This window comes from Rhipicephalus microplus, chromosome X (assembly GCF_043290135.1).
Source record: "Rhipicephalus microplus isolate Deutch F79 chromosome X, USDA_Rmic, whole genome shotgun sequence".
Lineage (NCBI taxonomy): Eukaryota > Metazoa > Arthropoda > Arachnida > Ixodida > Ixodidae > Rhipicephalus > Rhipicephalus microplus.
Genome location: NC_134710.1, coordinates 320224975 through 320246880, shown reverse-complemented (window position 1 = coordinate 320246880; position 21906 = coordinate 320224975). Strand labels below are relative to the sequence as shown.

Below are 21906 nucleotides of genomic sequence, written 5' to 3'. Positions count from 1 at the left end.
ACTCTCTTCGCGCTGTTATTCCACCTGCAATATCGTACTCTGTATACGTGGACGACATTCAAATTAGTTTCAAATCGTGTAACTTGACTGTATGCGAACGCCAGATACAGTTAGGTGTTAACCGACTTGCAAAATGGGCTGACGAGAATGGTTTTAAGTTTAACACTGACAAGACTACTAGTGTGCTATTCTCGAGGCGACGAGGTGTGCATCCTGACCCCTGCATACTAATGAATGGACAAAACATAGTCATCGCGAAAGAACAAAAATTCCTCGGTGTAATTTTTGATTCCAAACTCATCTTCATCCAGCACATAAAACAGCTGAAGTTAAAATGTCTCAAGACCATGAACCTTTTAAAGATTTTATCGCATCAGCCGTGGGGGACAGACAGGCACTGTCTCGTATCTCTGTTTCGAAGCCTGGTTCTGTCACGCATAGACTATGGATGGATAGTATATCAGTCAGCTTCAAGGACAGCACTGAAAATGTTGGACCCTGTATACCACTTAGGTATCCGGCTTGCACTTGGTGCCTTCCGTACCAGCCCTATTCACAGCCTTTATGCAGAGTCAGATCAGTGGCCACTAGACTATCAGCGCACATATCTAGGAGTCAACTATGCAGTTAAGATCATGTCTCTGAAGCAGCACCTATGCAAAACACTTATGAACGATGTGTCTACTGCCCAGTTATACCTAAACCGTCCTTCTATCGCCCATCGTTTCCATTGGCAATAAGACCTGCAGTAGAAAAACTTGAAATTTTTTTCAATGACTTAGAGGAAAGTGACCATGTCGAACTCATCCCTCCCTGGCAGCAGTGTCCAGTCACTTGTGACTGGTCTTTCAAAGACATCATAAAGGAAAATTGTCCAAGTGCACTCATTGAGCAACATTTCTTGGCCCTTGAACACAAATATCGTTTAACCGCGTTCTTCTCTGATGGCTCAAAGTCTCAAACATCTGTATCTTGTGCAGCCTATAGACAAAAGTTCTCGGACACCAGAACCATGCATACACATACCAGCATTTTCACAGCGGAAGCCTAAGGTATCCTGCTTATTATACAACACATTAAACAACACAAGATACAAAAGTCTATAGTGTACACATTCTTTAAGTGTTGTCAGGGCCCTGTCTTGTGGCAAGTACAGCAAGAACCCTACTTTCAACAAGCTCCTTAACGAAATCTATGCAGCCTACAACCTAAAAGTTTCTATTGTTATTTGCTGGGTTCCAGGTCATTCTGGAATTGCGGGCAATGAAATAGTGCACAAAAATGCACGAGAAGCCGCTGGTCGGCAAACCATAGATATAACCTCTGTTCCGGGTGTAGATCTAAAACCTGTTGTACGTAGAGGTCTACACAACCACTGGCTAGCTGAATGGGAGAGAAGTCGACAACAAACTCCACCTTGTAAAACTCCAGCTGAGAAAAGTTGTCCCACAAAAACTCAACAGTTTCGCCAAAGTCACTCTAACACGGCTCAGAATAGGCCACACGTATGCCACACATAAACACCTTTTGACAGACACTGATCCACCTACATGTATACACTGTGGAGAGAGTCTAACCGTTGTGCATGTCCTCATACAATGGGCTGTGCTTCACCAAGCACGACTGACCCATTTCAGGGAGCTCTATCGATATCTTATCCCACTTCTGCCAGCGCTGTTTTTATCACTTGATGCAGTGGTTGACTTTAAGAGACTTCTTCATTATCTTGGGAAAGTCAAATTTCTAACAATATCATTCCATCTTAGCCACCAGGCTGCACCTCAAGTGTGGGGTACCGCCTGGTGCATAAAAAGTATGTCTGAGCCTTCGCAGTTCTTGCTCAAGCAAGGACTTCAGCTGCGAGGGTCTTGGGCCTGGCAGACTAATTTATCCTCACAGACTTCAGCCAACGAAATGAAGTCTTTTTTTTTTTTTCATCGAAGTGACATTCTTTTAATTGCACTGTGTTTTAAATGGTTTGTAGATATTTGCTACACATCATTTGTTTTAATTTTTAAACTAATAACCGAAATGAAACAACACTTGTACTGGCGCTCTTTGGCCTTAGATGCCCTTGCGCCAATAAAACTTAACGTAATAATAATAATAACTACGTAGTAGTCTTTTTCTTGTGTACAGTTTTGAAGTGTTTGTGCAGTTTGCCCTGCCTTCAGTGTTGCTGTATGTATAATTCACTGAAAAGCTAAAAGAGTCTATCGAATTGTTCTATGCCGAAAGTTCTAGTACTGACAGGTGTTACAGTCAGTATGAAAAACTCATTTTCCGTCATCACGGCTCCATAGAAGGTATTCGTGCGACGTTGCCTGCTAGGGGCACTAGCGCAGCAGTTTCCAAATTAGTTGTCTGCTACATGGATGTCATTGTTAAGCTACAACCGAAGGTTATTTTTTTTTTAAACACAGTGTCGTAGTGTGGTGCAGCAAGACCAAACATGCCAGAAAACTGAATGACCACAGCTATGGTGGCGCACTCACTGGCACCGCCAAGTGGTAGTTGCTCAGTGAATACATCCTATGGTAGATTGTTTGCATTAAAACGGCCACATTGGTAAATGGTCATCGTGGGATGCAAAGTTTGTGATGTTATATTTGCGTTATCCGTAGATTGCTTGCTGGTTCCCTTGTTATTCATGCACAGTGGCCCAATAACGTTACAGTGATGCCGTTATAACACTGACATTAACAGATGCATGATTATGTCACCTTGGCAAATTGAATATAAAATAGAGGGTGACCTTAATTCGGACCGCAGCAGTGGCTACATGGTTAGCGAGTCCGCTTTCAATGCGGGAGCTGCCAGGTTTGATCCCCAGTGCGGACCGGGAACCCTCCGCTTTTTCCCTATGTGTAGTGGGGTACACCAACCCGGTGCTCTGTTCTTTCTCCTTACTCATCTCGAAAGGTAGCCCTGTAAGGTTCTGCAAAGGCCCCTGGGCGTATCTTAACCCACCACAGCCTTGGTGAAATAGTTGAGTATCTGCCACTGCTTATATATTCCTGCCAGCTATTCATTAGAGACTGGTTGCGAAAAGTCGGGGAAATTCATTCTACAAAAAATATTTCCAAAAGTCCGCCGCTTGTTGAAAGTGTCGAGGTGGCCTCAGCCAGTTTCCAGCAGCCTTGGTTTTGCTTGTATTGTTATATCAGGCACAAAGTCGCATCCACTATCACTAGTTACTCCTATGGTGTCATCAGCATGCGCACATGGATGTGCAGTAGTGCTGAAAAACACACGTGCCGCTCGAAACTGTTTTGCAACCGCACCTGAATTGAGTGAGGATAAGCTCAGAGTTCGAGGATGATAGCACCTCAGCTTCAGATTTTATAGCGACCAGGATTTGCGTCAGCCGGGGACATCCGCAGCCGTCCATGGGTTTGTTTTGTTTACGACCTCAACTTGTCTCCTCTGTTGCAAGTGTGTAGCTGCTGACCTTTGTGTGCAATCTTATAGCTACTCTGGTTACCTATGAGGTCCACACTTCTCTGGGGAGCGGTGTGCTGGCGTCGTCTGCAGAGCTTCTAACGACAACGTAAGGCCACTGGAGCACGTCCTGGCTCTGACTACGGAGCAGTGTGAAACGTTTTCGAACTGCGCACGATATTGTTCATTTTTTAAGACGATGAGCTAACTGCTAAGAAATGTGCTTGGATGCATATGCCAACCTATGCAGAGTGAACTGGCTCTTGGAAAGAGGTGATGCTACACGAAATAGCGAAGTTCATTAGACATTCGATATGTAGAGGGATTGTTCACATCACAGGCATCCATCTTTGCTAGAAGACCTGGAGGCTCTTATTGCAAATAAAAAGAAAAGCAAACATTCACTGAGAAAAGTGTACGAGTTCACTTGTGTCTCACGAAAAATCAAGCAATGCTTCACCACATGGCACAAGCTACAAAGCAGGACCTCAGTTCTTATTTTCTTCGTCTATTAGGATAGGAATATTTTATACAACATTTAATATTTTATACTGTTCCTGGGTCATTTTTTTTTTCGGAATGTATATTTTGAACTTTCATTATTATGAATATTTTTGCATTTGTAGTTTTTACCATACTGTTTACCAGATGGCAACCAAAAGTCACACATTTCACATTTTGGATTCATGCTAAAATATATTTGTTACTCTAGAACATGCATATTTTTTTTAAGAGAGCATTTCATTGTGCTAAATTTGGTATGCCGCAATGCGTGCTTTAGTTCTTTTCACACTGGCAAAAACGATCTCTATTAGACAATTGAAAAATACCATTTTTGCACGGTAACGAAAGAATCAATATGCAGCAGAGGAAAATCGTAAGTATGCTGGAAAATGGCCCTTATATCCGGTGTCTTTGGTAGGGGGGTTCAACTGTACTACATTGTCTTGTTTTTTCGACTAGAGCAGCCATGCAATTGGAAAAAAAAAAAAACGGGAAAAGAAATTGTTGTAGTTGCACAAAATGCCACAAGGTATCACTACAGGCTCTCCGTGGCTGCTGCTACAGCGTCAACAGCTCCGGGAACCATGTATCCGCAGGCAATAGGAAGTGGGGAGATAAACTGTAGCTCTCTACTGCCGGAATCATATTACGTAGCAGACTCATAACTGCCTCAATGCACATACGTGGTATTGATATGCCTTGAGAACGCAGCATTGCCGATCACGTGGAACTCGGTAAAGCATACAGCACGTTATACTCAAACCTCAATATAACAAAGTTGCATCTTACACGAACATAATTTTGTTATATGCGAGAATTTGTTATAAAGGTTTATTTTTTACACACTATCTATTGCAAGACTATTCTTTATTTACTTCGTTAGAACCGATGTTTTATTATATCGAGCTTTGAGTTCATATGTTACAAATTAATATTGTGTGAGCACCAATGTGCTATTTCACAAGTGATTGCAGCGACCACGTTTCAGAACACCTAATGCTGTGGCTGCTCCAGGCCTCACAGTAACCTTGTTTCAGTTGGATGGTGGCAAGAACAAAATCACAGCCACCGGCGAGATTTGCGAAGTAAATCGAGCCTTTTTGACTGATTTCTACACTCCGCCCAGCTCCTCTCTCCATCGCCGTGCTAAGTGAGCTACATAGTTTTTAGGATTGAGGAAACAAGCACTCTCAAAGCTACAAACAGCTGACGAAACAGCGTATGAATTTTCAAAATGTATTTTTCGTGTTTTCGCGACATTGCTCGAGGAAATGTTTTTGACACTTAGTATGCTAGGTCTATGGTGTGCGCAGATTACAATTTACTTAGTTTCTATCGAGTAGAAGTTATGTAGGACCCATAAACTCTTTCGAAATTGACATCATGGTGTTTGATGCGGTAATCTCACGGTGGTATCTCTTCAGTGTCACTTTAACAAGTAGACTGATTAAATCACGGGGCTTCTGAGGAGCTCTTAGAAAATTGAAATTGCCTCCGGGCTCAACATTCAAGCATATCATTACCATTTGTCTCACGTGCTGGGACAAATGAGTTTTGTTGCCTCTGGCATTTTTCATAATTAGCAAGTGCACTTCTCTGCACTGCATGTTTGAACAGGTAATGGCGACACATGTAGTTGTTCAAGCAGAGGCGCGGTCCTAGTTAAATGTGTTGGAGCTTGTCTATTATGAGTGTTTATAACGAGAGAGCAAACATAACGTTTCACACGTCATTGCGTAAGCAAGCCGCGCTAAATGGCAAGTCACCGTTACTTCTTCAAACTGCATAGCAGGATTGCTAACGTTGCAATTTAGAAAAGTGTCTATTAACGAGGTGGTAGCCATTGAATAAAAACAAAAAAACAGTTTACAAAGTTTCGGTCACCACTTGGAGAGCAGGAGCAGGATGCCTCTAGGAGGAAGTGTGGCAACGGAATGTCTCCATAATAAGAGGATAGTTCAGCCCGTACTCTGCGGTGTTTTCGGATGGTGGAGTCATTGATCATCGGGCTTGATTATACCGGGCACGCGCTGTGAGTGCAGGCTTTGAATGCAGCTAGTTTATTATAAAGTAGAACCCAACTGCTAAGCTGATAAGTAGTAGATTGATGAGGGGCATGTTCCATGCACATGGATAGTCGACCATAAATAATACCATCTGGCCGTAAAACGTATTTCGGTTTATTCATGTGATGGGTTCACTACAGGAACTTTTCGCCTTGTGAATTCACCGCAGCAAATATTTGTCGCATTTTCTCGTATTAACAAAAGCCCTGAAAGGGATGGCAGGAGGGAACAAAATGGGTCACAGACGCTTGCATACTTCGAGCTCTTTTGCTTTCTCTTTTCATTGAATACGTGGGATCATGCGCGCACACCTGGGCTGGTCGCGGCCTACCGTGGCGGTCTCAGTAACCACCGAGCGTGCCATGCTCGAATCATCCACTGGCTGATACTAGGCCTGGGACCTGTGATTTTGAGCCAGTAGGGTCATTTGTAGAGAGAAGAGAAAGCGCCAAAACTCCAGGCTGCTTGCTGTGCTATGTTTTCAGAAGCCACTACTCAGAAGCAGTGTATTCAGAAGCAGTGTTTTTTCACCATGCTTAAAAAAGCCAACTTCGGAGATATTTCGGGTTTGATGGATCTTAGTGAAATTCCCTGAGTACATTCATATGTTCGTTTGCACCATTCATGCCAAAGTGCAGAGTTTTGCAGATTCTTTTCAAATGAATTTTATGGCTTGTCTCGAAACCCTCATCTCTCTTGCCAGAATTAATGGCAACATTGTGCATGGGACATGCGTTTCGCCTGGCGAAGGTGTCGGAATTGGCGTGCCACGTTAGCGTCTGTCTATGAATTGTGCGACTTCGGCAGGCGCTTCATTGGTTGAGCGTGAGATTTCTTTTTCCGCGTTAGTGGTCGTGTGATAGGTGGCAACGGGTGCCGCGTTGTGAGCCACACCATCATCATCAGCCTGATTACGTCCACTGTAGGACAAAGGCTTCTCCCATGTTCCGCCAGTTAACCCAATCCTGTGCTTGCTGCGGCCAATTTATACCCGCAAACTTCTTAATCTCATCTGCCCACCTAACCTTCTGTCTCCCGCTATATCGCTTGCCTTCTCTGGGACTCCAGTTAGTTACCCTTAATGACCAGTGCTTATCCTGTCTACGCGCTACATGCCCGGCCCATGTCCATTTTCTCTTCTTGATTTCAACTGTGATATCCTTAACCCCATTTTGTTCCCTAATCCACTCTGCTCTCTTCTTGTCTCGTAAGGTTACACCTACCATTTTTCTTTCCATTGCTCGCTGCCCCGCCGCGGTGGTCCAGTGGCTAAGGTACTCTGCTGCTGACCCGCAGGTCGCGGGTTCGATTCCAGGCTGCGGCGGCTGCATTTCCGATGGAGGCGGAAATGTTGTAGGCCCGTGTACTCTGATTTGGGTGCACGTTAAAGAACCCCAGGTGGTCAAAATTTCCGGAGCCCTCCACTACGGCGTCTCTCATAATTAAATGGTGGTTTTGGGACATTAAACCCCACAAATCAATCAATTTCCATTGCTCGCTGTGTCGTCTTCAATTTAAGCTGAACCCTTTTAGTAAGTCTCCAGGTTTCTGCTCCGTAGTTAGGTGTGTGTGAGCCACACACGATTTGCCATATATCCACCATAACAGCGTAAGCGCTTTAGCCGATCACCATGGACGGCAGGGACAGGTAGTGCCATCTGACGGGCGTTATGCACACTCAAGATGGTTCAGGCAAATAATTATGTTGCACGTATAAGTGCACTCTGTTGGGTTTTGGTTTCGGTATTGCAGTTTTTCAGTAATCAATAATGATTTTCGGATTTGTTGAGCATTTCAGCTATCGAGGACGTGGCAAGAGTGTCTCGGGAACATAAATAGCATCATTATCTCATAATGGTTAAAAAAATCGCCGTAGTTGGTCTTTAAAGACAGACGTAGCATTTCTTAGCCACGCTCATGTTTTTCTCTAGAATTAGGTGCCCATGGACACCAAAATGTTCTCTTGGTCTTATATTCTATCCAGGTCCCGAAGCCGATCAAGGCATCGCCAGCGTTCTCGTAGCAAAGGCAGGAGAAGCCGCAGCAGAAGCCGGCGAAAGAGCCGCAGTCGTAGCAGGCGCAAGAGCCGCAGCAAGTCCAGGGATCGGAGCCGCTCTCGACGCCGCGAGACCAAAAGGAGCCGATCAAAATCCAGAGGCCACAGCCGCTTGAAGTCGAGGAAGCGCAGCTCCTCGAAGCATCGCAGCCGCTCCAAGTCCAAGGACCGCAACCGGAGCAGGCACCTTAGTCGCTCCAAGTCCAAAGAACGCAGCCGAAGCAAGAGGCGCAGCGAGTCCGAGGAGCAGAGCCCCAGCAAGCACCGGAGCCATTCCAGGACCAAGGAGAGGAGCAGGAGCAAGTCTCACAGAAGCCGTAGCCGAAGTCGCAAGGAAAGCGAGCCACGGGATAGAAGCCACAGTCCGGCGGTGAACGGAGACTCCTGCATGCGCAATGCATCCCGCAGCCCACGAGAGGAGGGCCGAGAGGACTCGCGCAAGTCTCACAGAAGCCGTAGCCGAAGTCGCAAGGAAAGCGAGCCACGGGATAGAAGCCACAGTCCGGCGGTGAACGGAGACTCCTGCATGCGCAGTGCATCCCGCAGCCCACGAGAGGAGGGCCAAGAGGACTCGCGGTCCCGTTCACGGTCGCGCAGTCCGAGGCAGAGCGGTAGCCCAGCGCAGGGAGAGTCTGACGAGGCAGGCAGGGAGAAGTTCAAAAGCAGGGACCGGTCGCGGTCCAAGTCGCAGGACTCCAACTGAGGCACGTGAGAGTCCTCGCTGAGGGTATTCACCCCAGGCTGGGTTGTATTATGGGAACGTTGTTTGTCATTTCATGTATGTGTGTGTTCTGTGTGCCTTCTCTTAAAAGTTACCTGCTCGATCCAGCCTCTTCATGCTTTGTCTTCACAAGAAGGACTACTGTCAAATTTGTTTTCTGTTAATCCCCAAGCTTCCCTTTTTCACGCATATTGCAAAATGGCTTTTATATTTTCATAGCTAAGGCAGTTCCTGTCAAAGTGTCTGCTCCTGTTGAGAATAGATAAAAAGGCAAGGTAGGAGAAATTCTTGAGGAATTTTAATTTCTGCCTTTTTATTTTTGACTAAATTAATTCATTTCTTCATTACCATTGCTTTCAAATTAGTACCTACTACCTGTGTGTATCTCTCATTGACATTGTGACCATTAAAAATCGTCATGAATGTATATCTATTTTTCTGAGCAGTGCAAGCAAGCATCTGCATCGTAATGGTACTTTTATCCCTTTGCACTGTAGTAGGGAATACTGAGGTTTCCTTAATTATGGGCTCAGTATTGACCTGGTATTTTGCACGTCACAATATCTTTGGATGTCGGAGGTTAAGGCTTTGTCACAGCTGCATTGCCTCTACCTCTTGAAAGTGCTGCGTTACTGGTGGTGCTTTAACATGCAAATGCAACAACTCATGTGTTGCATACAACGTATCTTCACTGTCCGAAACTTGACCCAAGGGTTTGCAGGGCTCCAAGCATTACACTATGCTGGTTATGTTGGTGGTGTTTGCACGCTATAGAAATCTTGATATGGGGAGGATTTTATTGTTGAGAGTCTGGTATAAATGGTTCGAGAGGCCAAAAGCGGGATAAATTACATAGACTTCAGATGGTAGCTGGATGCACTAGTTCTCAAGTGCATTCAGACAGAGGTGACATTCTTGTCCGACGCATGCTGCTTGGCAGCTATCTTGGTTGGCAAATGCGATCAAACTCGTCCAACACAGATTGTAAACTGGCATCTTTAGTGGGAAAACTACATTTTTCTACATCTCAATCTTGCTAAGTATATTCACAAGCAAGCAGGATATGACAATAAATGTGCAAGGTAGAATGAAGTACAGCCGCCCCACAATGAACATTTCCGTAGAGTTGACTTGTGAGGCGCTAACACATGTGACGTGAAAAGCTAGCACGGGCACACTGCTCAATAAAGAGGAGGACACTGTGTGTCTGCATTGACAGCACTCGGCAGTTACAGCCTCGTTTGCTGGATATAGCAGGGTGGCGTGGGTATATCTTAAAACGTGATTGTAGAAAGCTTCTGACGTCAACATCCTTGAAGACAGCAAAGGTGCAGAAACTTAAGCACAAGCAGCAAAACACTTTGGCCTGAGAAACTTTTTATGTCAGACTCTTCCTGTGAATGCAACACTGAATGAAATATTCAATTGAAAAGTATTTGTTGTGAAAGTTTGTGTAAGAATGGCTGCCACGGGCTGTTGTGCTCTTGTCGGATACGTGGCGTGGGATTGTTGGGTTGTTGGGATCCTTTGCTGGGATTTCGAAAGAGCACTTCTCTGCTGACTTGTGCTGTGGTTGTGCCCCCTGTCATGCCTGCAGGCGCTGAGCTGTGAGGGTGTTGGTAAGGCGGTGGTTGATCGTATGCTGCGTTGCTGCTGCTGCTGTGACTGGTTGCAGCCTGTGCCGGCTTCGGGCGGAGATGTGCTGCCGGGCTGCACGTCGTGTTTGCGATCATTCCGGGTTTTTTCCTCCTTTTATATTTTTTCATTTTTTTCTGATTGGCTGGTAATTTTGAGTAAGATGAGCTAATATTGTGTTAGGTCTTAAATTTGTAGTTAAATATCACTTGCGTAAAATTTTGGATAAAAATTGCAGGATCTGAAAGGGGGACGTGGGTTCTCAATTTTTTTTTTTAATTTTTTGCTCAGTCTTAACCAAACTTCACGGCTTAAGCTAGTTTTTCATGCTAATTTCAAATCGCTAATTTGTTTCTTAATATTTCAAGTGGTTTAGAAAATATGGTCTGAATCTTAATTAGTTGCATACTTCTTAACGAGACTTCTTGGCAATTTATTTTTTCTAAATCCAAAAAGTGAATGCATAATCCCAATGCTAGAGACTTGCTGTAGGGGGTGATGCTATTTTTATCCATTTGAAGGCATTTTATAAGCAAGAAAACGGACGAACACTTATGGTCACTATCTTACAATAAATTTCTCTCACTAAAATTTTCAATGGTAATTTTTAAGTGATGCTGGAGAAATAGAAATAGCATCACCCCCTAGATCATGTCAAGACGAATAAAATGATACCAACTTTGTGGCATTCACTCAAGTTTAACATAGGAAAAACCCCGTAAGGCCGAGTGCAATGTGCAGAAACATCGAACTGAGAAAAACGCGTTTGAAGTTTCTAGCAACTTTAACTTTTGTTAAAGTGAAGCTACAGCGATAATAATGACATCATTCTGTAGCTCTATATTATAGGATAAATTGCCATGCTAAATTTCACTGTACCCATCCAGAATACTGTTCACAGCTTGTTCTATAACTATAATATAGTCATTAACTCAGCATGAGAATTATTTTTTTACTTTGTGGTCGTTCCAGTGCCTTGCAAGTGAAAGAAACACAAAAAAATCATCTTATAATGTCCTTGGATAGACAATAGGATTGACACAATGTTTAGGTCTAAAACCAAGGATATTTATTTTTGCAAAAATTCTCACTATTTGCCATCATGACTAATTACAGTAGACCAGGGCTGTAAGCAGAATTCCCTGCTGGCTTGTGACGCTTGGAAAGTCTTCCCTTTATTGAACTGCTATCGAGATGCTCTCTTCGCGATTTTCGCAGCCTGCCCTTGTCTTTCTCAAGGCTGCGACGCATCAAGTTCTTGCCAGCTTCTCGGCAATTTCCACGTTGCTCTAGGTTGAAGCGGCTGATAGCTTCGGCAACTGCCCTTTCAATGCTCCGCAAGGATGCATGCTGAGTTTTGGAGGCTTGCTGCCAAATCATAGCGTGCAGGCTCTCACTTGGGTTCTGGGTGATCCCATCGCTGCACCTTTCCAAGAGGGCATTGTCGGTCGGCCGCCTAAACACAGGCTCCAATGCCTCAGTTATGAAATCAGGCAGGCTGTCCTTGTGTGGTGGCGGCTTCTCGTTTTTCGCAAGAGCTCTCTGAATTTTGCACCAGGATTCAGGGCCTTCAGGGCAAAGGTCATGCTTTGGTGCTTCGTCAGTTAAAGGCATGTGGTTCAAAGTTGCTTGAACAGCCTTTTGCATACCTGGAACATCGTTCCTGTGGCTTCTCAACGCGTAGCCATAGTATGAGGTGATCTTCTTTATCTTTTGTTGTGTAAGTCTGCCCTTTCCACCAAGTGAGCCACCTTGAGCTTTTTTTTCTCTACTAGGGTACGTAAGGCAACTCCCATACGCTTGTGTACATGATTTATGCAGTCCTTTTTGGCCACCTTTATGAAGCCGTACACCTATTTTTCTGCGAGTGCATGGAATGTCCTGCTGTCGCCGTCCGACAGCATTGTCGTATAACGAAGCTTGTGCTTTTCAAGTGACCGCTCAAACAAGCTTGCTGCCTCCACTTCCATCTGGCCAGCATTACAATCAACATTCTTCTGGCACAGAGGGGCATGCTGAATGAGCCAGGCAGAATGTCCTGCTTCTCCTTCCTTGGGTCCTGTGGTGCAAGCCAGGCAGAAGTTCGATAGCACGATATGGTCTATCAGAAGGTCACTATACATCTCAACAATGCAGCCAACACATATATGCGAGCTATGTCCACGCGTAAGCCAGGTGCCGTCATAAATGACGTCGACGTTTACGGGCGCGTTGCCGAACTCCGCATGGAGCTCCTTGACGCGAGACTCGCCGCTTCGCATTCGGCAGCAGTCGCACAGCAGGCTTCTTTTATTATATTTATGTGGCTTTGGTAACTCTTGTGGTGAAGCCCTCGATGCGAAATATACATCCCAGCGAAGAAGTCAGAAAGAGCCGTTGCCCCCTTGCCGATACTGTTGATAGCCTTCATGGCATGCATATTAACTTCAAACGGCCTTATTTTGGCGTTGGCTATACGTGGGGACGAAAAACGCTCTTCGCGAAAGTCACAACTGCCGCACGTGACTATGAGCTTCGAACACAGCCCGTACTCTTTCTTGGCCTTTAAGGGGAGATGCTACTCGAAAAACGATTTTCTTTAATAAGAGTCTGAATTTAACACAAATTAGCATACTAATAGAGTTTTTTCTCCTCTTTTCAAATATGTCATTTATTTTCATGTAGATTGCTTGGTTTTCTTTCTGCTGGTCAGATACTGCAAAATTATGGCCATTGTTATGCAACAATTCTGACCTATAAAAATTTGAGATAAAGCATGCAGATATAGCTGACTATGATCCTTTGGAACTATGAGTGCGAAAAATTATATAAATTTTGTGTGTAAAAAGGTGAAATACAATAATAAAATAGAAAAATTTACTATGGCTCTAGTTGCTAAGGGCTTTCAATGTTATGTAATTTTTGAAAAACATAAGCAGCACTGACAATCTGAATAGATAATTGCACTCCATGGGCCTTCATCTTGCTATGTGCAAAATTTAATAGAGGTATGACAATTCTAAGTATACGAACTAGCATGTATAAGAAGCACAGATCACACAAAACTGCAAAAGGAGAAAAACGCATTTGAAAGTTTGAAACCTTTTTTTTTATCACAGAGTTGTTAGAAATGCATAATCTTTGGCCATATTGTTCAACAGAACTTTGAAAAGCACTGCAAGTTACTAGAACTGTCCTGCAGCATAGGTTGTGCCCTCACGGTCCTTGCGAGCACTCTCTTCTAGCCGTGCCCTTTTCACTCCACGACGACGGTGGGCCCTTGCTTCTGTTGTCAGACACTCGGACATTCTCTTGATGCGCCTCGCATCGCGGGAATCACTGAAAGTAATTAGATCTCTAGATGGCAGTATGTTGAGCTCTTCCAGGATGTGCTCGAAAGTAGCATGACCCTTGTTGAACCACAGGATTGCCATAGCTGCGGCAGTCTCGACAACCGTTCCGGAGGCAAGCTTAGTCTTGGGGCAAAGTAGCCAAATTTTGCTGTTCAGAGATTCCGATGCGTTCTGGGTTTTCCCTTTGATGCATCGAACAAGGAGCTTCTCATCCGTTAGCCGCTTATAAATGGGCAAAACAGCCAATCCCTGTGCTTTTGTCAGGAGAGGTGTGTGGCGTGGTACAGGTTCACCAAGTGCTTCAGCGCGTTGATGTTTGCACCACGACTCTGTTCCTGCAGGGCAAAACTTGTGGCTGCCAGCATTGTCAGTAGAGCATGAGTGGAAGTACGAAGCCCATACTGCATTGTACATATCCCGTACACTCCCCCTGTTGCTTGTTATGGCAATCTGATAGTATGTTTGGAGCTTCTGAATGGCTGGCTCTTTCATTTTCTGCCCTCGTGGTAATGGCACATGCAGCTTCCGTAGCGCGGTGCCAAGTCTCTTGGCCACATGATTAGTGCAGTCTTCTTTTTCTATATTGACAGCACCATAGACTTTTGACTCTGCAACTGCACTATATGCTTTGCTGTCACCGTCACTCAAGAATGTCATGAAATGCAGTGGGGTGTCATAAGTCAATGTTCTCTGCCAAATGCACATTGCAGCCTCCGTTTCCATGGCATGGGAGGAACACAGACTGGGCCATGGAATGCCTGCCACACTTCCTCGTCTGGGCCCATATCCTTGTGCCTACTGCATGTCAGGCAGTAATTTGATATGACCTTGAAGTCTAAGCAGAGGCCAGTATCTAAGGAGATAACTGCGCCAATCCCGTTGTGGCTTTTGTGGCCCCTCTTCTGCCAAGTGCCGTCGAACATAACAGCCACATCAGTTTCGCCTGCTACTTCTTTCGTCAACTCTCTGGATCGGCGCAAGTTTTCACTCACGGCTGCCATGGCAGCGGTGTGCACCTTCTTTGCTACTGAAAAAAATCCTCGGTGGTGCATTGGCTTTGGGAGTCCAATAATGGAGCAAAATCTCGACAATTGCTCATGCCCAATGCCGACATCGTGTGCAGCCACCACCGCCTTCACATTTACACCGAAACTATCTCGGGAGCTCCCACTGTCGTACCGTTGAATCACTCGGCTGCTACCGTCCGCCGTAACACGCAGTGACGTATAGGAGCACGAAAGAACAGTCGCTGAGCATTCGCTGTTTTCGCAATGAAGTTCGAGGAGCGACGAAAGTCCCTTGCGCTTTTCTGCCGACTCCCGAACGGCAAGTTTTTGAATACCGCAAGCAGGGCATGCTGCACCTGCCACAAGTGCCATCAGCAAGAGGGTGTCGCACAAAACTGTCGTTGCACAAACCTCATCGTGCTGTCTTTCGTCTTTTTAAGCCGAGATTCTTTTCCGAAGCACTGCCGAAAGAAAGCGCAGCGTCAATCCCTTCATCGCAGCCACTGTCGCTCGCGCACTCGTCGATGCCGCCGTCAGGCCTAGCACATGTAGGCGCGTTCCCTTGAACTTGTGTTTCGTTCAAAACTTCTGCGGTCTCACGTTGCACTTTTTCGGGCTTGTCATCGCGGAAATATGCGTAGGCGCGCAGAAAAGGAGACGGACCAAATGCCGATGGCCGCCACCAACACAGCTGACAATGACTCGGTAGCCAATGGCGATGCGGCTTAGGGTGCCGCGCGTTTCAAACCGCTCAAACCACGTGATAAAAAGGCCTCGTTTTTTTATTATTATTTTTTTGCCCACGTACGAAACTGGCGGTCGTCGGAGTTGTAAGAAGAAAGCCGGACGCAACTTTCCCAACCGATCGCGATGGCGGGCGGCACTGCGATGGGGAGCAGCGCGCAGTCAAAGATGGCCAATATCGGCGCAAATTCACTAAATTTTGAACCACCGCGATGCCTTCATACACATTTGCGGTTCGAATTTAGTTTTGAAATTTTCACAGATGAAAGAAGGAGGTTTGAAGATTACAATGCAATAAAAATCAGAAATACGAGAAATTTCGCTAAAAACGGGATTTTTCGACTCGCATCTCCCTTAAAATAGCGACGATTCTTTCACCGCATTCTGGGCATGCAACAAATCCAAGTAACGAGCGTATCGCCGCCAGATCAACAATAACAAATTCTGTCCCGTTTTCTTTGCCACCATCCTCCAGATCAATATCTGGTAACTCGAACTTACGTTTCGTCGCGCACTGCGATGTGAGTGATGCCTTCAAGCCTGCTGCAGTTCTCGTGCACTCCGCAAACACTTCCGCCGAATAAAACGCCGTGTCAATGCGGTCTAGGATGCTGCTGGAAGTGCAAGATGACGATCCGACGACGACACAATCCGATGACGTGCTGCTGCAAGGCACAGGAGAATGCACCGCTTCAGACACAAGCGGCTGCGGGCCGTTGTCAGAATGCGCCGCTTTGGCGGCATCGGGGGAAATCGGCTGCACGTTGTCGGCTACTTTCTTCTGGCGGGCGTTCCACGGGTGCCTCCGTTTCTTGCCGTACGCTTGGCGCGTCTTCTTCTTTAGACGAGCATCTCCAATCATGCTGGCAAAAGACGGAAAGTCGGTGCGCCGGTCGCGTAGCACAAGCAGGCACGTGCGGGAAGCAGACAAACAACGTGCGCGAACGAGAACCGGCGTGACGATAGTTATAGCGCGAGAACAAAACGACGACACAGACAAGGATACGAAACACGAGCGCTTCTTGTCTCTGTGTCGTCGTTTTGTTCTCGCGCTATAACTATCGTATCGTCATGCCATACCAACTAGCCCAAGCTGCCACACTTCTAAAGGAACCGGCGGCCGACGAACAATATAAAAAAAAAAAAGTGCGGGCAACTTTGGCCGCATCAGCCAATGGGAAGCGAGGAACAGGGGGCTCGCCTGGTGCGCGCGCGGTCCGGCCAATTAGCGGCCCGGCGGGGGCTCCGGAAAAGGGGCGAGGACAGCCGTTCTGTTTAAGTGACGCCATTTTGAAGGGTGGCAAAATGTGCACAAAAGAATCAGCTTCAAAACAAGCCCAAGATGGCGGCGATCGGCAGACTGCCTTGCCGGCGGCGCGCGCGAGAAGTTTGACCGAATTTGAGCTGCCGTGGGTTGTTTTGCGGCTCCCGTGGTGACTTCATAATCAATTTTAATCCATTCATTGATCGAATTCAGCGTTCACGATTTGAGGACACGTGCTTATAGGTCTAAAAATTTCAAATACAGTAAAAGCTTGTTAATTCGACACCCGTTAATTCGGATAATTTGGACGGCTCTATTGGTCCCGGCCAAAGTGCACGTTAATCTATGGGACCAAACCTTCGTTATTTCGTCGGAATTCAGCTCCGTACCGCTTAATTCGGACAAATGCTGACGACTGCTGCTACACAAAAGTGTGATAAAGCAGTGCTGGCACCACTGGAGTGAAACCGAAACCTGAGCGGCATCGCCATCATCATCAACTAGAGGTGGCGATCGCAGCGGCACCGAATGTCTGCGTCTTCTTTCTTTTCCACTCAGCGCCTCCGACGCCATTTTCCCTTGTGTTGTCGTGTCGGAACCATCTCTTCTTGCAGAGTTCTTTTTTTTCTTCCATTGTGACCGTATTTGCATGCCACCACCATCGTGCGCTACAGTGATGGCAACGCCAAAAAAGCGGCAAAACTACGACGCGAAGAACTTGGCGACTAAAATGGAAATTTTGGAAGCACTGAAGAACGGTGAATCGCGACAGCAGGTTATGACCAAGTACAACGTGAAGCGGAGCATGTTGGGAACGTACGTGAAGAATGAACACCAGATTCGACAAGCCTTCGAAAGCGAGAAGTTTCATGCCTCTAGGAAGCGGTTGCAAACTGCAGCTCATCCCCAGCTCGAAGAAGCCTTGCTCCGGTGGATTACTGACTGTCGCAACGCGCATCTGCCTTTGAGCGGACCTCTCATCATGGCACAAGGGAGAAGTACCGTATTTACTCGATTCTACCGCGCCCTCGATTGTAACGCGCACCCGATTTCCACCGCGAAAAAAAAAAAAAAAAACGTAAGACATCGATTGCAACGCGCACCCATTTTTCTCGCTGGCCCGCACGATCACACCACTCGAAAAAACGACTCCTTTCGGGAGCGTCTTCCATTTAAATATGAGGTACGGGCGAAACTTGTGCCCATCTGACGTGTAACAGAGCATTGCCGTCACTGTAGTTTTGCCGTGGACCGATGTCAGCACGCGAACTTGCTTCGCCCCCTTCTTCTCGACGGTTGTAATGCCAGGCATGTCGAAGTAAAGAGGCGTCTGATCGGCATTCCCGATTTGCCCAAGCAGGTAGCCGTTGTTGCGCCGCAAGTTTAGGACGAACCTCTGAAAACTGTGAAGCTTTTCATCGTACTCCTCCGCAAAACTTTTCGCATATGCATGTTCCCCTTCGGAGGAAAAAGCCTTTCCTCTTCATAAAGTTAGTTTTCCAGCACCTGCTCGCTTTAAACTGGCTTCGCATTAGACCTTTTTTTAAGACTAATTGCATAGCCCGCACTTGGAGCAGTTCTGTCGTCACGGGGCGCTGTGCCGCTCGCTGCTCAAGCACATACTCGCCGAGCAGTTCTTTAATTTGCGGAAACCGACCCTGCTGTGGTCCACTGAAGCCTTTGCGTGAAGCTTTGCTGTCGACAATCTTCTGCTTTTGTTTCCGCCGGTCCCGCACGCACGTTTCGGGAACGACCGCGATGCGGCCCGATTTCCGTCCGTTTCTGCACACGCGATGACTTTTCTTTTAAAAGCGGCATCGTGGTGCACTCGAGTTTTTGGAGTCGGCCCTTCCACGCCGTCGATGCTAATGCACTACTAGATGACGAACTCCTCAGCACACGTACGAAGTGCCGCACATGGGAAACACATAGGCAGAAATAGCCGACGCGCCATGCCGACGCACGTAGGGGGCGGCCATTTTGGATTTGCGATGGCAATAGATTGACCGTAATTTTTTTGTTCGTACTCGATTCTAACGCGCATGCGATTTATGAACTCGCTTAACCGGAAAAAAGGTGCACGTTAGATTCAAGTAATTACGGTACGCTGCAATGATGAACATTGAATCGTTCAAAGCGTCAGAAGGGTGGTTTGCGAGGTTTCGAGAGAGACACAAACTTGTCTTCAGGGGCGTGTGCGGCGAAGAGGCCTGTGTTGACGAAAGCGTGACCACAGAGTGGAGAAATGTGAAGCTGCTGGAGCACATCGCCGTATATGAACCACTATGAACCACGTGACGTGTTTAATGCAGATGAAACTGCTCTATTTTTCAGAGCTCTGCCCGACAAGACGGTGACTTTCAAAGGGGACGCGTGTATTGGTGGCAAGAAGTGCAAGCAAAGGATAACTGTGCTTCTTGCCGCCAATATGACTTACACGGAGCGCTTGCCACTACTTGTCGTCAGGAAGGCGCTTAAGCCACATTTTTTTAAGAACGTCAAAAGCCTTCCTGTCGAGTACACAGCGAACAGGAAGGCATGGATGACATCGGACATTTTTCGTAGCTGGGTGCAGCAGTTCGACCGGCACTTCACGTCGAAGGACCGCAAGATAATTATGATTGTTGACAACTGCAGTGGCCATAACTGTACAGTCGAACTGAAGAGCATCAAAGTAGTTTTTTTGCCGCCCAACACTATGTCTGCTCTTCAGCTGATGGACCAGGGTATCATTCACTACGTGAAGTCGGAAGTACCGCAAGCACCTGCTAGAGCGAATGATCCTATACTCAGAAGCTGGAAAGTTGTATCAAGTGGACTTACTCGGTGCAGTGCACATCATCGCCAACTGTTTTCGGCACAGCGGTTTTGTGAGGCCCGAGCATGCAGTAGTAGCTGACGATGACATCAAGGAGGTGTCAGCCAACGTTACTAGATAGGTTCAGTTGTAAAACTCTCCCCATGCGCCGTGCGCCGCCGGTGTCTCCGTTTCTCGGCGTGCCGCGAGAGGGCGGGACCGCCGCATTTTGCTCTACCCGACCGCTGCTCATCGCGTGCAACAGCGCTTCTCCCAACGCCGCTTCGGCCTTCTCATGACGTCAGCGCACGATAACATCAAAGATTACCCGCTACCCGTCAAATTGTCCGCGTCCAGACTACATCTAGGCCAGAGTACTTTCCAGTAGCTGCTCAGGATCGCTTAATGTGGGGCAGAAAAGCCGTCCGTTACGGCTCATTGCATTGCTTTCTACAACAGGTCAGCCGAAGCGCATCGTAGTTTGCGCGCGCTTGCGTCTGCTGCTCGCCGGCAGTCAACCTTGAGCGTGAACGGTCTGCCGCAAGCTGGTAGCATGGAATAAGCCTCCGTTAAAACTTATTTTGATTGTCTCTTCCGAATTTTATAAAAAAATCACGAAACCGCTCATTTTGTTTCCAGCCAAAGAAGCAAGGTCACCATTGGAGCTACGTCATTTAGTGGCTCTAGTAATTATGGCCACTCGAAGACGAAACTTCCCAATTGTCTCAACGCCCTTTTTGGAATAGTATCTTTTCCATGTCTTGCCCTGACAACAGTTAGCTTTACCAAACGCCACCAAGAAGCGACATTTCTGCAAAAGGCGAAATAGCTTTAATTGAAAGAATTATTGAGTCAATTAACTGACGAAGTTAAACCAGCTTACATGTCAATAAGCATAATGTTCTTTTCAGCAATTTATTGGTTTTCACAGTGCACACTTTACGGCAGACACAAAGTAGAAAAATATATGCGTTTTTTTTTTTTTTTTTAATTTACAATCAACTCCACACCTTTTTTGCTTGAGGTGAATATTGCTACAATATACCAAAGCATGTTAAGAGAAACAGAGTAAGTAATGAATAGATACATGCAAGCATTTTTATTTACAAATCAACTCCACATCTTTTTTGCTTACAGTGAATATGGCTACAAAATACGAAATCATGTTGACAGAAAAAAAGTAATGCATAGATACATGTATGCAAGGTTTTTTTTGTTTTATTTACAACAAACTCTACAACTTTGCCAGCATGCTTACAGCAGCTTAGCGCGTTTGCGCGCCGACTTGACCTGCACATTCAAGGCACGCTCTCGCTGAAGGAATCTGGATTAGAAATACATGCGCGTCACCAAATACGATTTAATGACGCGTGCAGAGAATTCCTCAGAGTGAACGTCGCACCCCACTTGCACGAGGGACTTTTTGCTCAGGTCTTCCAAAATAGACCAAAACAAATCCCCAAAGACCTGCTTTGCCTCTGTGTTCTCTTCAATAACTTGCTCAATGCCCGAGAGCAAGCAGGTTAGAGCATCTGATGGGTGCTGAAGGGCGCCTGGTACAAACGACCTCATTTCTGTGAGGATAGCTGCTGCTGGCACATTACCGCTACCCTTAACGGTCGCTTTACAGTCGTCACAGTCTGAGAACCTACTAGCCTTTTTCACAATGTAGCCCCCAAGGTAATAAAGGACAGCATCCGTGGCAGCAGGCCTGCAGTAGCTGTGCTGAAGAGTGTCGCCCTCGGAATGTTCCTTCAGTTGAATTCTCTTGACGATTCCTGCCAGCTTGTCTTGACGGGCCTGCCTCTCTGCAAAAGCAGCTAGCTTTTTGATGTTCAGGCTCTCCTCGACCGTCACCAGAGCTTGTTCCTGGTCCCCCGTGCAGTTTCCCTTGGTTGCCATCTTGAGCGGTGTGTACAAGCTCAGGAGCCTGAATATCTATCTGGCTGAAGTGGCTGATCGTCGGGTGGTCCTCGTCGCCGCCGAAGCTCCTTACGACTCCGAAGAAGCGCTGTTAATGACAGCAAAGATACATTTGGTTAGTCACCAAACTGGCTAGCTGCAATGCTTGCGCTTGCTTACCTCTAACGGGTCCTGGTTTAGCTTGGCAGTCGGAACGTATATCACGTCTTTGTCATGCAACATGATGATGATGTCAAGCACGGACATTAAAGTGACACGCAGAGACTCTGTGGTCATCTGTGAGGCAAACAACTTTGTTTTGAGCCGTATGCTGTCCTCCTCTGTGGTGTTTAAAAGCCAGAGAAAGGTTCGGATCACCTGCAACAAATAAGACATTAGTCACCCCTTTACTCAAGGTAGCAAAAATGTACCAAAAG

At 46.3% G+C, this 21906-nt stretch overlaps 1 protein-coding gene across 2 annotated transcripts in view; it reads left to right on the top strand.

Moving 5' to 3' along the window:
• Positions 1-21906, top strand: part of LOC142776252 (uncharacterized) — a 42236-nt gene that overhangs the window by 15981 nt on the left and 4349 nt on the right. Inside the window, exons 3-4 of one of the 2 annotated variants that reach the window (XM_075879586.1) lie at positions 7996-8771; positions 10386-10407. In XM_075879586.1, coding sequence (XP_075735701.1) covers positions 7996-8770 — 775 coding nt within the window. In that variant the 3' untranslated portion in view covers position 8771; positions 10386-10407. The remainder of the gene's footprint in view (positions 1-7995; positions 8772-10385; positions 10408-21906) is intronic. The other variant, XM_075879585.1, reaches the window with a different exon arrangement.